Source organism: Strigops habroptila, chromosome 4, assembly GCF_004027225.2.
Source record: "Strigops habroptila isolate Jane chromosome 4, bStrHab1.2.pri, whole genome shotgun sequence".
Taxonomy (NCBI): Eukaryota; Metazoa; Chordata; class Aves; order Psittaciformes; family Psittacidae; genus Strigops; species Strigops habroptila.
In genome coordinates, this window is record NC_046358.1 from 33,347,985 (window position 1) to 33,361,508 (window position 13,524).

Genomic DNA, 13,524 nt, shown 5'->3' on the forward strand with positions numbered 1-13,524 from the left:
ATGTTATTTATATGCATGTATATGCCGGCATATATAATTGTCACACAAGTGAATACAAGGTATTAGGATTTTATATTGTAAAGATTATAAAAAGCTTTTCTAATATCTTTGTTACAGTGAACTGGCTGTTTCTGTTTTCAAAAATATTCCATTTTATTGAGAGAAGGTCATTACTGTAATATTAGTCAAAATTGTCTGTACTCGTTTCCCAGGGGATGTTACCTGGTTGCTAAAAACATAACCTAGAGTAATTTTTCATATATAATTGCATAGTTTTGATGATCCGCTTCTGCTTTAATCAATTTTCAGAGGGAATTTCTTTGTCTTTTTTTTTTTTTTTTCCCCCTCAGTCAATGCTACAAACACACCAAAATATTGATTTAAGTATAGGAAAGTTTTTCTGTGAATTTGAATGCTTCCCCCCCCCCCCCCCCCCCCAGTCAAACCATCTTCCTGTGGCTGTTTTTTAGTTACCTCAACAGCCCATGTTTGGAAACAATGATGTCACTGACACATTTAATCAATTAGTTTAATCAGCTGAAAAGGAATATTGTGAAAGCTGTGAAACAAAAAAACTCACTAGCTGTTTCACACAGTGCTTTTCTGTCAGGCCACGAGACAGGAAGTTGAATTTACAAGTTCAATTTTTCATTTTACAGAGCTACTAGAGAAGACCCTCAGAAGAGAGGAAGAAATGGGAGCTCTCCAGGTATACTTTCTATTTAATTAAGTAGCTACACTTTTTGTCACCCTTATAATTACTAAACTGTATTACAACATTATGTTTTTCTGAACTGCCTTATATCTGAAATTCTGCTTTGGAAATGTATGCAGCCAAATAATGCAGACCTGATAGCTAGTAATAATCACTACTGAATTTCTGCCCACCAGTTAAGTTGCACATTAGAGAAGATAAAAGTAGTCAGCATTCTACTTATGAGTCAGTAAGTCTAGTCCATCAGTGAAAAGAATGCTGCTTTGAAGTCCCGCTACATACTGTAGTTCTGTTATACTGCTGGCTTCGTTGAAAGTGTATGTGACATGGGGCAGTGCAAATCTGCATTTAGAACTGCAAAAATGCTTTATATTCTACTGGTTGGCTTAGATTTTCTGGGCTGTGTTGTTTTCTTCTGTATCTCTGTATAAACTGAAAGTAAAAGACTTTAAGTATTTTAAATGTCTGAAACATTAAATGTCCATAATCACCTTCCTGAGGAAGAAGAGACCAGTCAAAATGTGCTAGGACTTGATATAGTACATAATTCCTCATTGTATGTCATCTAGCTCTAAAGCTGCTTGTGCTAAGCACTTTGAATTTGCGCTTGGAAAGGAAGATTTACCCTAGGTTCAGCTTTGGAATAGTATTTAAGCATTACAGTCAAGGAAAACATACTCCTTTGAAATGAAAATGGCTAGGAAAGCAAAACCAAGCTGGAATGTCTAAATTGTGAGGGTCTGGAGGTTATTAGGGAGGGTAGAGTATGTATTCTTCAGAATAGAGAAGGGAAAAGAGAAATTTTTAACAACAAATTACAGCAGACAATACCCAACATGACTATAAAGAAGTTTAGCTACAGTATGAAGAGTATCAATGAAGCAACTTTCTGTAAGTATTCTTTAAGCAGGACATTTATGAAGGAATTAATGAAGGTAAGGCTGTTAAAGAAAATGAAATTATGTATTGACCTGAGTTTTGACCATAAGAGTTTGTTTGAAAAGATAAGCTTTCTCTTCTTGTATCATAAAGAGGAGGCATTTTGAGGACTAGATGTACCAAAAAGTTAGTGTAGAAACAGTTTGATCCAGTAAGAAGAGACAAGTTACACAACACACCAATCCAGCTGTTCCTTGTTCAAACAAAAATCTTGGCCTAGCTTTCTGGCAGCTCAAGTTCAACAAGGCTGAGAGCTTGTCTACGCAAGCAGTTTACACAGGTGCATATCTAGTTACATCAATGTAAAAAGATCTCCTTTCATGTGAAGCAATTCTGCATCTGCTTTCATGTGAAGCTGTATAGTTGACAAATTGTTCTAATGATTTACTTCTGATTTAATGAGGAGTAATTTTATACTGCAGAAAGTTGCATTGTAATAGTGTCTTGTGTGCATACATGTGCTTGCCTGTATTTCTGATGGTCTGCCAAGTTCCTGATCAAATTGCTTCATGCCCTTTGCAGTCTTGCAAATGGCAAGAACTGTTTCTGGCTCCCAGATTCTTTCATTGGAAGAAATTTTTGTTATATGTGTCAATTCCTTCAGTGTCGTGAAGTCAGACTTGTCTAACTGTCTTTGGATGCTGCAGGAATAAATCCAGATAATTACAATAATTTTTACCTGTTAGGGAGTGATAGAGCAGGAAAACATATAAGGATTCTTAGCCTAATCCACCCACTTGTTATTAAGAAAGCATTCTTCAGAACTATTTCTGTATAGCAGAATAATTATATGGAATTTGCTTGTTAGTTTTCGAAGGAAATGCCTAAAAGAAAACTAAAACAGATGCTAATGTGACATGAACTCCAAAATATGCTAGATTTACAGTCACAGATGATCAAAAAAAGAAATCAAACATTGGGATACAGAAGAGTAGTATGAACAATATTGAAAGTCAAATGGTACTATTTGAATAAAATGTATCATGAAGGAATTTTTTTCAAATTCTTTCTTACCTTGTTTCTGGGGAGTTTCTTTTCTTTAGAACAAATTTCTAAAGAGAGATAGGATGATAAATGGGTCAGAGGTCCAATTAAGTACAGTAGTTCCTATTCAGTGATATTTTTACAAAATACCATGCATATGACCAGCAAAAAAACAAAATGAATCCTTTTCATCATTGTTCAACTTGTACTGCATTTATATTCTGTACTTTCTAATGACATCTAACTTTATTTTTAGGAACGTATTATGGCCTTAGAAGTGGTAAGTTTCTTAAATTCATTTCCAAACCCATCACAATCACATTTATAATTCTTCTAAATTATGAAAAATATTGGGTTTATCTATTTTAGGAAGAAAAAAAAGTTGCAGTTCTGGGCTTTTAACTGTCATTTTACTTTTAAGAGAAGGTGTAATAATTTTACACTGCACCTTTCTGTGCAGGTTTTTACTACAATATTTGAGCACCAGTTGTATGAATTAGTGTAATGTTTTTCCTTATAGTTCAATCCTCATCTTCATGTAAGCCATACAAAGGACGTTATTTTCCTGTTGCTAACACTTCTAATGTTTGGGGTCCCTTTGGTAGATCTAATGATTTCAGTGACTTGTACATGTGCTTTTTACATGTTTATGCTGGGAAGTGCAGACAGAATCAGTTCATCTGCCCACATCAACACTGTAACTAAAAGCATGAAGGAATACCATTCCATTGAGTAATTAACATATATTAATATAATTTAATAAAGTACTAAGTTGGAAGGACCAAAGCTTTCATGAATGTACACGCCATGAATGCAGCTGTCCCAGGCTCATAAGAGTACCAGGTGGAATAGCCGGGATGGGTCTCGTCTTGTCCTAGCATTTCTGAACCACGCTTCTTTCCTCTTGTGTAGGAATGTCCAGTAAGACATGCCACAATAGTATGTATCAGGCCTGTAGTTTCTTCCAAATTTAATCCAAAGAAACCAGTACTGAGACAATATCAAGGCTACAAATATAAACTTTTATATTTGCTTGTGCAAATTATTTTGTCCTTCCTGATTATCTGTCTCTAGAAACAGCTTCCCATTTCAAAAATGTATCTAGTATATTGAATATGATAAAAAAACCTGACATTCACACATGAAAGGCCCTTTGTAAATGAGAATTTTAGAACTCTTGCCTTGTGGGACCAGGGAGCTAATGCTCAGATTCAGTATCCTGGCACTTCACATAGTGCTGTGTGGGTGTAAAGAGTTGCCGGGACATTAGTTCTATTCAGTAGCATCTCTTATTCATGGTTTGCTCACATGACAACCATGTCAGGCATGTATCCACTGCCATCCATTTCTCACCAGCCGTGAGTTAAACTGTCTGCAAATGCCTTATCTTTTCTGCTTCCAGAACTCTTTTGGTGCAGGCAGAGGTTAATTGCTTGCAAATAGCCCAATGTCGTGCAAATTCAATCCGTATTTTGTGATAATGTTTGTATTTTTTTCTGGAGCTTTCCTACTCTTTATACTTCTAATTTCTCATACTTTAAGTAGGAAGATTTGTAAGTTATTGTTCAGATAGGACTATTATCATCAGAAAAAAATTATTTTCTTTCTTGATGCAAGTTGGGACGTAACACCTGAATGCAAATTTGTGATGCTAAATCCTAGAGCTTGAAATCAATCACTGCTTCATTATTGCTGATATTGGAAGATGTGTAATGTTAAGCCCTGAGACTGCAGGCGAGAAAATATGGTCATCACTAAGGCTGTTGAATGCTCCCATGGCACTCATTTTACTTTTACCCTGAATTTCCTCTATGATGTCAGGCAAATCACTTAAACAAGATCTTTCACAGACTGTAAATTACTTTGTGTTCCTCATGTTCTGGGTATCTGGCTTTGTGACTTGAGGCCTGATTTTCAGGAATGCTAAGGTTTAGTAATAGCTAAATTCAGTGAGAGCTCTGGCTACATATATTGGTAAGTATACTCAAAAGTCAGATGTTAGATAGCTGATAGTGAATACTTTTTAAAATATAAGTGGTTTTGACTTTTATATCTGTTTCAGTCCTGGCAATGATAGCATTATCTTTGTCTTCTACGCCCCCTTCACTGATCTTAAAAATGTACACACAGTAATACTTACGCAGTCTGGATGTGTCAGAATGAGCTATGATAGAAAATCCCTTGAGCAAAAGAATGAATAAGGCTTTCCATTTCAGGGATCTTCAAAAATCCTTACACTTTTAGTGTGCATGTCTACATAGCTGTGTATCTATGCAGCATTTATAACAATGTGTACATAATAGTTATGTTACTCAGATATTTGTACAATTTTCTTATCATCTGTCTGTTTGAGTCCTCAGACCATGACATCAAAAAAGTACAACCACTCACATATTTTGTGATTTAATTCAGGTTATAGAGAATGGAAATACAATAGAGACATAAGGTCTCTATTCAAATTCAAGGTCTCTATTCAAGTTCTTGAATTAAATTAAAACAGACTCCTTAGTGAAAAAAAAATAATTTAAGCTTTGTAGAAAAAGCATTTTCTTAGGAAAATTTTGTCAGAAAGGTGGCAGTTCGTGAGATTTACGAAATACAAGATACAAAAAGGGGCAAGAGAGGAAAATGCCAGAACACACACATACACAAGCTATATAAAATGCATAGGAAAGCATCAACTCTCTAAAACTGTTTTTAAACTGTGAGACCATGGCATGGCTGGGTTAGGAATCTCATCTGCATTTTCTTCCACCATGTTCTTATTCTGCCTAATTCTGGGAAGAAACTGATCTGCACAGGAATAGATGTTTAGTGCAGGACTGTGTGAGATTTACCACAAGTATGAAGCCTCTTGCAGCCACTTTTTATATCGCTTCTCCCCTGCATATACCTTTTTAAGCAACAGAAAAGACATGTATATCTAGCAGTAAATGCAATTTTTAGATCTTTAGATTAAGATTATAACCTAAACAAGCAGTTTTACACAATGACCTAAAAACTGTATGTGTATATATTTTGAGAGGTATGTTTGGCAGCCTGCCCTCCTCTCTCTACAATCTACTCATTTCTGCCTCCTGCACTTGCCAGTAAAATTGTAGTAGTCATGGGATGAACTTGGCAACTTAGGCAAGAAAAAAAAGAGGATGTATGTGTGGAAAGAAACATGAGAGGAACCTAGTAGATTCTTTTCTGAGCTTTGGATGAACAAACCTTCCAGGCCTAGCTTAATCTAACTCAGTGATTTTTATAAGTTGCGGGAAACTAGGGGAGTCCCTTGCATCATCTATAAGCTCTGTCAGCTCCTTCTCCTCTCTGCAAGCTGTTTGAACTGTAAGCTCCCTCTCCCGTGCCTCATCTTGTCTACTGTACCCAACAGTTTTTTGGATCTTCCTTTTCCTTAGCCAATTCACTTGATTCCCAAGGAAGTTGCTTTATTACCATCCTCCTTCAGGACATGACACCTGATCTGGTCACTCCCTTAAGGAACCTGCGAACAAATAGTACCTATCACAAGAAGCTTTTGGATTTTTTGTCTGTTTTTCTTCAATCAGATCAGTTCTAAAGTATGATTCAGTAGATGGGTACATAGCTTCTTGCTCCAGCAGGGTGCACAGGACAGGAGCAGAAGGTAAGAATGAAGAACAGGAGTATTTAGACAGACTCACTAATGAACATAAAAGGAGCTAAAGAATCAGAGTATATTCTGGAATAATACTTCAACTCATGAGAAGTGCCAGGGGAGTAACAAGTACAGGAAAAACTGATTATTTGAGAACCTAGAGATTGTGGTTTTTTTGGCTCTTTTTTGTTTTTTGTTTTTTGTTTAATACTGTTTAATAAAGTGAATTTAATTATTACATAGCTATTAGCAAGTAATTTTCCTGATTACTTTAGTAATCAATTATGTAGTCTGATTTTTGCCAGAATGAACAGAGTTTATCTTTAAATAAGGTGATTCGTTTTCTCTTGAGTATAGCGTAGTTCTTACATACAGGATTTGCCTCTGTATTATTTATAGACAAAGGTGTACAATTTTCTTGGGAAAAAGTCTGTACTGTATTCTTAGATACACTTCCCATTGTAGCTACATCTAATTCTTATAAAGAGGTCAGGGTGTATTTTGTAGGTACAAGCTGCTGTTATGCCATGCTTACAACCTTAGTAGGTTTCTATAAACCTCATCATGTTCTTTGTGACCATAAGCTGCAAGTCAGATTGCTCTGCCTTAGTAGTACTAGTCTGACATAAAAGACTGGGAAACTTAATTTGAAATCAACTACATCCTGAAGCTATTCCAGTGAACATATACATTTTATATCCTTTGATCAATAAGACAGCTTGCTGCTTTCAGTAAAGAACTCAGAAGTGAGGTTAGCATTTGCTTAGAATACTTGGATCAGACTTTTCTGGATGTGATTCAACTTTTTGTTACAATGTCTTAAATCTAGGTTAACTCCAGTAACGCTGTAAGTGTTCTGCAAAATTGTTATGTAATACAAATTTCCTTTTCAGTATGAACATTTATGTATTTTGTTGTAACTCATATTTTATGTTCATGGAAGTAAGGTTTTGAATACCAGTAAAACAAATGTCTGTCTGCATGCACTCAGCAATATAAAAGCTATTAGATTCATCTACTGTAGTAGCAGGTTCAAATTTGCATCAGTTTTCTGATTTATCACCCTACTTACAAGAAGAATTGGAAGAGTAGCAATGCCCAATGCATTTCTCAGAGACATTATGTGAGTGACACCGTCTGTTTTAGGGTGCTCTCTGTGTCTCTCAGTGTGCCTTCCATCAATAAGTAAATCTTGCTGTCAGCTCGTGAGATTATTTCATGGTTGTCATGCTTTGTACGTATGAATGTTTAGGAAATCTTGAATCTAAGGGTTAATGCTTTCTTCTCCCCTTGGTTTGCTTCTGTAGTGTCTTGCCAAAACTACCATTACATCAAAGGCCTTCTGGTTCTCCCAGGACAGAGCCATTCTTTGATCTTACAAAAAATGACCGGGAGAGGAGCAGCAATCTGAGAACTTCTGTCCTGCCTGCCTCGCCCTTTCCTTTCCTTTCATCAGCAAGCCACTTCCCTTTGCTGGGGATGGAGAACTTTCCCAGGGTTCCTCGAGTCCTTCCTCTGCTTCCACTCCAACCAAGTAACTTCTGCTGCCTAACGGTGCTTGCTGTTGACTACTTTTCTCCTGATGCTCACCTTCCTCTTCCCTTCCTCTGCCCCTACGTATCTATTGCTCTTGTTGAATACCTTGCTACTTATCCATCCTCTGGGCCACCTGTGCCCGTGCTCGGTCAGCCTCACAAAGTGTTTTCTATGTTTGGATGGAACCTCCTGTGTATCAGTCTGTGCATTGCCTCTTTTCCTGGCACTGGGCACCACTGAATAGAGCCTGTCTCCTTCTTTATGTGATCCCTTCAGATACTTTTACACATTGATGAGATCTCTCTGAGCTTTCTCTTGCTCAGGCTAAACAATACCAGCTCTCTCAGCCTTTCCTCATGGGAGAGATGCTCCAGTCCCTTAAAGAGTGTTAGTTGCCCTTTGCTGGGACTGTCTCCAGTATGTCTCTCATACTGGTGAACCCAGAAGTGAACCCAGCCCTCCAGATGTGTCTCACCAGGGCTGACTAGAGGAGAAGGATCACCTACTTTGACCCGCTGGACTTATTCCTCCCAATGCAACCCTTAGATTCTCTATGTAGAAAGCTCCTTTCAACATTGTGAAAATGTGTTCCACATGTTGCAAAAATCAAATGTTTTTGCCACATTTTAATAAACCAAAATCCTCTCAGTTTTCCATTGGAGAAAGTAAAAATCTCAGGATAAATCTTTATTATAGAAGACTGTAATTCTTTAGATATCCTAAGCTATTTCTTTTAGTTTAACTAGGAGTAGCAACATACAGTGGTCTTTCATTTCTTTGAACATAGTGTGTATATGTATGTAGATATAATTTTAAAGAGGGATCCTATATGTTCCATCCACAGGATTATCTTTACAAATGTTGGCCTTTCATCTGTGGAATGTGTATCTATGAATTCTTCCACAGAATATAGAATACTTATAACTTGATAAGTAAGACAGATATATGTGGTGTAACATGCTTTTTTAGGTTTGTTTTATATATCACAAAACAAGTTGAAATTTTGTTTGACAAATTACTGAAATGTGTTTAGTATGTAGCTAGGTCCTTTGTTTTAGTTTTAAATGTTTTATATTCTATCAGTTTATAACTTTAGGGACACAGACATCAGTTACACCTATCAATGCTACCATAGATTTTTTTCCCTCATTTCTCTCACTTCATCTCATCTAAAGATGTTCATCTTTTGATTAAAATGGGGAAATCTATAATCCAAATTCCTAATTTATTTTCCTACTCTGATTTGCTGTGAATCCTTGCTTAAATCACTTCTCTCTGTATTTCATTTTTTCTCAGCTGTGAAACTGAACAATATTTCTTCCCTCCCATGAAGGCTGTGTTAATTGAATTTTTGTAATGCTTTCTGGAAGGCTTGATGAAATACTGTTAGCGTACAAAACATTAACATAAATTACATGTAACTATTTTTAGCTTGCATAAGTTGAAGATAACATTAATGAATGAATGACAGGGAAGTCTTCATACCTTTTAGGAATGTGTGCCCATTAACATTGCTTTACTTTAGACACTCTGCCTCTTGTCTTGTATTTCTTTTAATTTCTAGTAATTATGTCTGGATGTCTTTGATCAAAATCTTAGCAAACGGTAAAGAATAGATTCTCAAAAAGTAGTCCTGTGGACTGTTAGTAGTATTCAGAGCACTAGCCGATGATTCACAGAGAGCTGGCTTGCCAGAAGAACGCACTGTCTCCTCCACATTTCCAGCTGCTAGTATGCATCAAACAACTAAAAATTCATGAAATGTTTTCCTAATATTTTTCCATGTAAACAATTCCCATAGTTACCACAGGGATGTTATGTGCTCAAGAATGAGAGATGGTCCATGACATTGCAAAAGCATCCATGAAGCTTTCTTAATTAAAATGTGGTCCACCCCATACAAAAACATCTGGAGTCTAAATTAAAAGTTCAGTTAGTTTGACATTTGCAATGCTTTGTTACAAAGGTCTTTTGTTTTTCATTATTATGAGTGTAGTTTTTGCTTGAAGAAAAGAAAAATCTTGTTAAAATTTTTGTGAAACAATATAGTATAGAAAAAAAGACAATTGAACTTACATGTTGTGTGACTTGACAAGTTTTTATGTATTGCCTATCTTTGTAAAGGTAAATTGATTTCTTGATGTGCTGAAATAATAAAAATGGTGTAATTGGAGTAATGGTATACATGGAATTTAAAGATGCAAAATACATTTTTTGTTTTCTCTTAAAGTTCCCTCTATACATATGACGTACAGAATGTGCCAGCTATCATGGAATTTGCCTGGTGCATGAAAGTCAACAGAGAACCTCAGGTGTAGAGCCATGCCCTGTGTAAAAGAAGAGCATATGATTTATCAGTCTAGTGCTGGAGATAGAAGTTAACAATGCACAGTTCCACAGATATTAACAGGAAAAGAAAAGGATACCTGTATACATGCTGGGTGTATCCTATTCTTGCTATTTAAGTATTCAACTTACTAAGGCCATTTAAAATAAGTCATCATAGGTCACCTTTACCATTACATCTTTCATCTGAATTGTGAGTAACTGCCTGCTGACATGCATTGCAGTCAGTTAAAATTACAGTCACATTTAATCTCTTCATGGGTATTCTTTGGGGATTAGCTCTAACTAGCACTTAAGTCAGTTCTAATTTTCAAAAATATCTGTGCAATACAGCCAGCCATTTGTTTTTACCTACCTCGGAAAAGAAAGGAGCACTGTACTTGAAAGTGAATGAAGTTTGGTTTCTGGTTTATGTTTATGTGTTTTCAATACATGGACTTTAAAGGCAGGCTTTAGGAGGGCTATATACAAACCCACTCTCATTTATTTGCGTTTAGCATTGCAGCTTTGAGACTAAAAATGAAATGTGTATCTGATCTTGATTTAGATCTGTCCCTTGAGACAGTGTGAAGCTGTCTATCACCAAGAATAGATCCATATATGAGGATTAACTGTTCACATGCAGTTTAAACATCAAAGTGTTTGTATGAAGTCATGGAAAATGAGTAATTTGTTTTATAATTCTCTGTGAAAACATAGAACGCCCCTTTTCAAAGTAAATAATTTTTATTTTTAAAACAAAGATTAATAGCACTCTATGGAAGAGTGTGCTGTGAAAGTAAAATGTCTTTAATACAGTTTCAGTCAGTACAATTGGTGTTTCTTTCTCTTATCGGTACCATCAGTGCACTGTATCAGTACCTTCTGTTCCCTGTTAAACAATGAGCAGACAGATGTGATTGCTGTCTTTAGGATTATATGTATGCATTATGGCATACAGCTTTCTGATTTCTGGGAAAAAAGTTAACAGTACTTAATTGCCCTCTATGTCAGGTGCTTCTAACATCCTTTTTTGCATTTTATCTGTGTGGCTAAATCTATCTCATTTAATAGAATAGAGTGTAGTCATTAATCATACAAGTATGACATTTGATCCACACTGAGAAGGTTGCCCTGCATTTCATTGAGTTACCAGACCAGTCCCGTGGGCCAGCTAAAAACTTTTTCATCACCTTTCCCTTCTATTCTTCAATGTATTCTTTTGTTGCTACATTCTTTATTGAAGTTCCCTTATAAAACTTGGCTTTTTTTTTTTTCTGTTTTTATTTGCACATCATTACCATTCTTTTCATTAGTTTTATGAAAAAGGCACGCATTTCTGTCCCTGAAAATGTTAGCATGTGAGTTATCCTATTCAAGTCATTTCACAAACTGCTCAGAAGACTGTGAGAATTTTAGAATATAAAAGGAGCTGTTCTGGTTAAGACCAAAGGTCAGTCTAGCCCAGCTATAAGCATTGCGACAATGGCCAAATTAAAACGCCTAGGGAAGTAGGGACGAGTTTATGAACAGGACTGATGTATATTTTGTTTCCCACTCATTCATTCTGATTCCAGCCATTCAAAGCTCAGAGGCTTCCAGACATAGATGTAGTTTCTATGGATTTGGAACCCTTCCATGGTCTTCCTCATTCATGAACTTGCCCAGTTTTCTGCTTAAACCCATTTAAAATTTTCTTTTTATGTCACTTCTTATTTTATGCAAATAGGTCATTTCTCCCCTTTGTCTTCCTGGCTTAAGAGTCCTGGTTTTTTTCAGTCATTGTGTTTAATAATTTCTCACATGGAAACAGAACTCCATGGCTTTGATCATTCTTGTTGGTCTTCTCTGACCTTTCCTTATGTCTGTTTTGAAACAGAAGTTTCCAGCTGCACTCAGTTGTCAAGATGGGTTGACCCTGTCAACCCATACTCGGATTCATACTCGGGAATAATTATGTTCTTTTTTTCCCCTTTCCTGATTATATCCAATATTGTTGCTTTTCTGATTGATACTGAACACTGAGTTAACAAGTTCTTGGAAATACGTATCATTACCCCATGATCTACTTCCTGAGCAGTAATGGTTAGCTTAGAGCCCATCATTTCTTGTGTGAGCTTGGGTTTAAATTTTAAGAATCTAAAAAACCATGTATCATCCTTTATCCACGTGATTCTTGATGAAACCGAAAAAACAAGGACTGAGTATGCATATAACCTAAAGGCTGGTCTTCTGCTTTCAAGATTACGTTTAGTAGTGTGACTAACGTGGACTACCTGAGGCACAGCTGACGGTTTTGGGGATTTTTTGTGTTCCACAAAAAGTAGTGAAATAGTTTGTATTTAGGAGACACTTGGGGAGAACAGACAGTGTTGACATGAGGTTTTGGCACTGGAATTTAGAGAAAGAATTGAAAAATGGGATGGCTTAACGCATCATTTAGGGCCTGAGTTCCTTTTATTCTGGGAACAGATCACAGGTTGTCTTTATTAAAATGGGGAGCGAGAGGGGAAGGGCAAAAATCTTCGTAGTTGGAAAAAAATTGCTGCAAATTGAATATACTTTAATGCATACTGAGGAGCCACTACATTAAATTTGTCCTGTGTCCCAGGCAGTTTTATTTCAACTCTGTGTGATACCTCAAATGTATATTTTTCTGCAGTTCATAAGGAAAATACTTTAGCAAAATGAATTAGGTAATATATACTATAAGCTTAAAATATTTATGGTTTAATTTGGCATTGTACCAAGAAGAGACATTGGGGGGTGTTATGATTTTTGGGGTTATTTCCTGTGAGGGAGGATTTTATATTTCTGAAGAGGTAGTGAAGATGTTGTGTTCAAAGTAAAACTTTGTGGACATGTGTCCCATCAGATCTTTATGATACTGGGATGACTGCTAAACATTAGGATTCAGTATTTTGTTTCACATATAGTTAAGTTTAGATTGCTTTGGATCTGTTGTGTCTCATGTATTTCCCAGCCTTAGAAACACACATGCAGACCAGTACCAGGGGCTACTCTGTGAAGCAGCAGCAAACATTGCATCTCATCATAAATTAATGAAGTGGAAAATTAATGCTTTGATGAACATAAGGCCATTGTAAATGAAGCATGAAATAAGAATGAATACTGCTTTACTGCAGTAAAAGTGAAATGGTTCATTCTTATAAGAGGGAAACATTAGAGATTGATAGATACCTCTAGGCAATTTTACTTTCAAGTGAAGATGTATACTAGCATTTTGAAAAAAGAAAAAAGGTATTTTATAGCTATAAAAACATTTTTACACTGTAATCTGTGAAAAACACTTTAAACATGATATGTAGGCCTCCTGCCCAATTGCATCCTGAAAATATGAAGAAGAATTATTAATATATTACTGCAGGTTCTCTAATTCTTT

The 13,524-nt window shown here is 36.1% G+C and overlaps 1 protein-coding gene across 1 annotated transcript in view; it reads left to right on the top strand.

Moving 5' to 3' along the window:
- The window catches only part of CEP128 (centrosomal protein 128), a 117,581-nt gene that overhangs the window by 85,347 nt on the left and 18,710 nt on the right, over positions 1–13,524 (top strand). The window contains exons 19-20 of the mRNA XM_030482350.1: positions 660–709; positions 2,895–2,918. Coding sequence (XP_030338210.1) covers positions 660–709; positions 2,895–2,918 — 74 coding nt within the window. The remainder of the gene's footprint in view (positions 1–659; positions 710–2,894; positions 2,919–13,524) is intronic.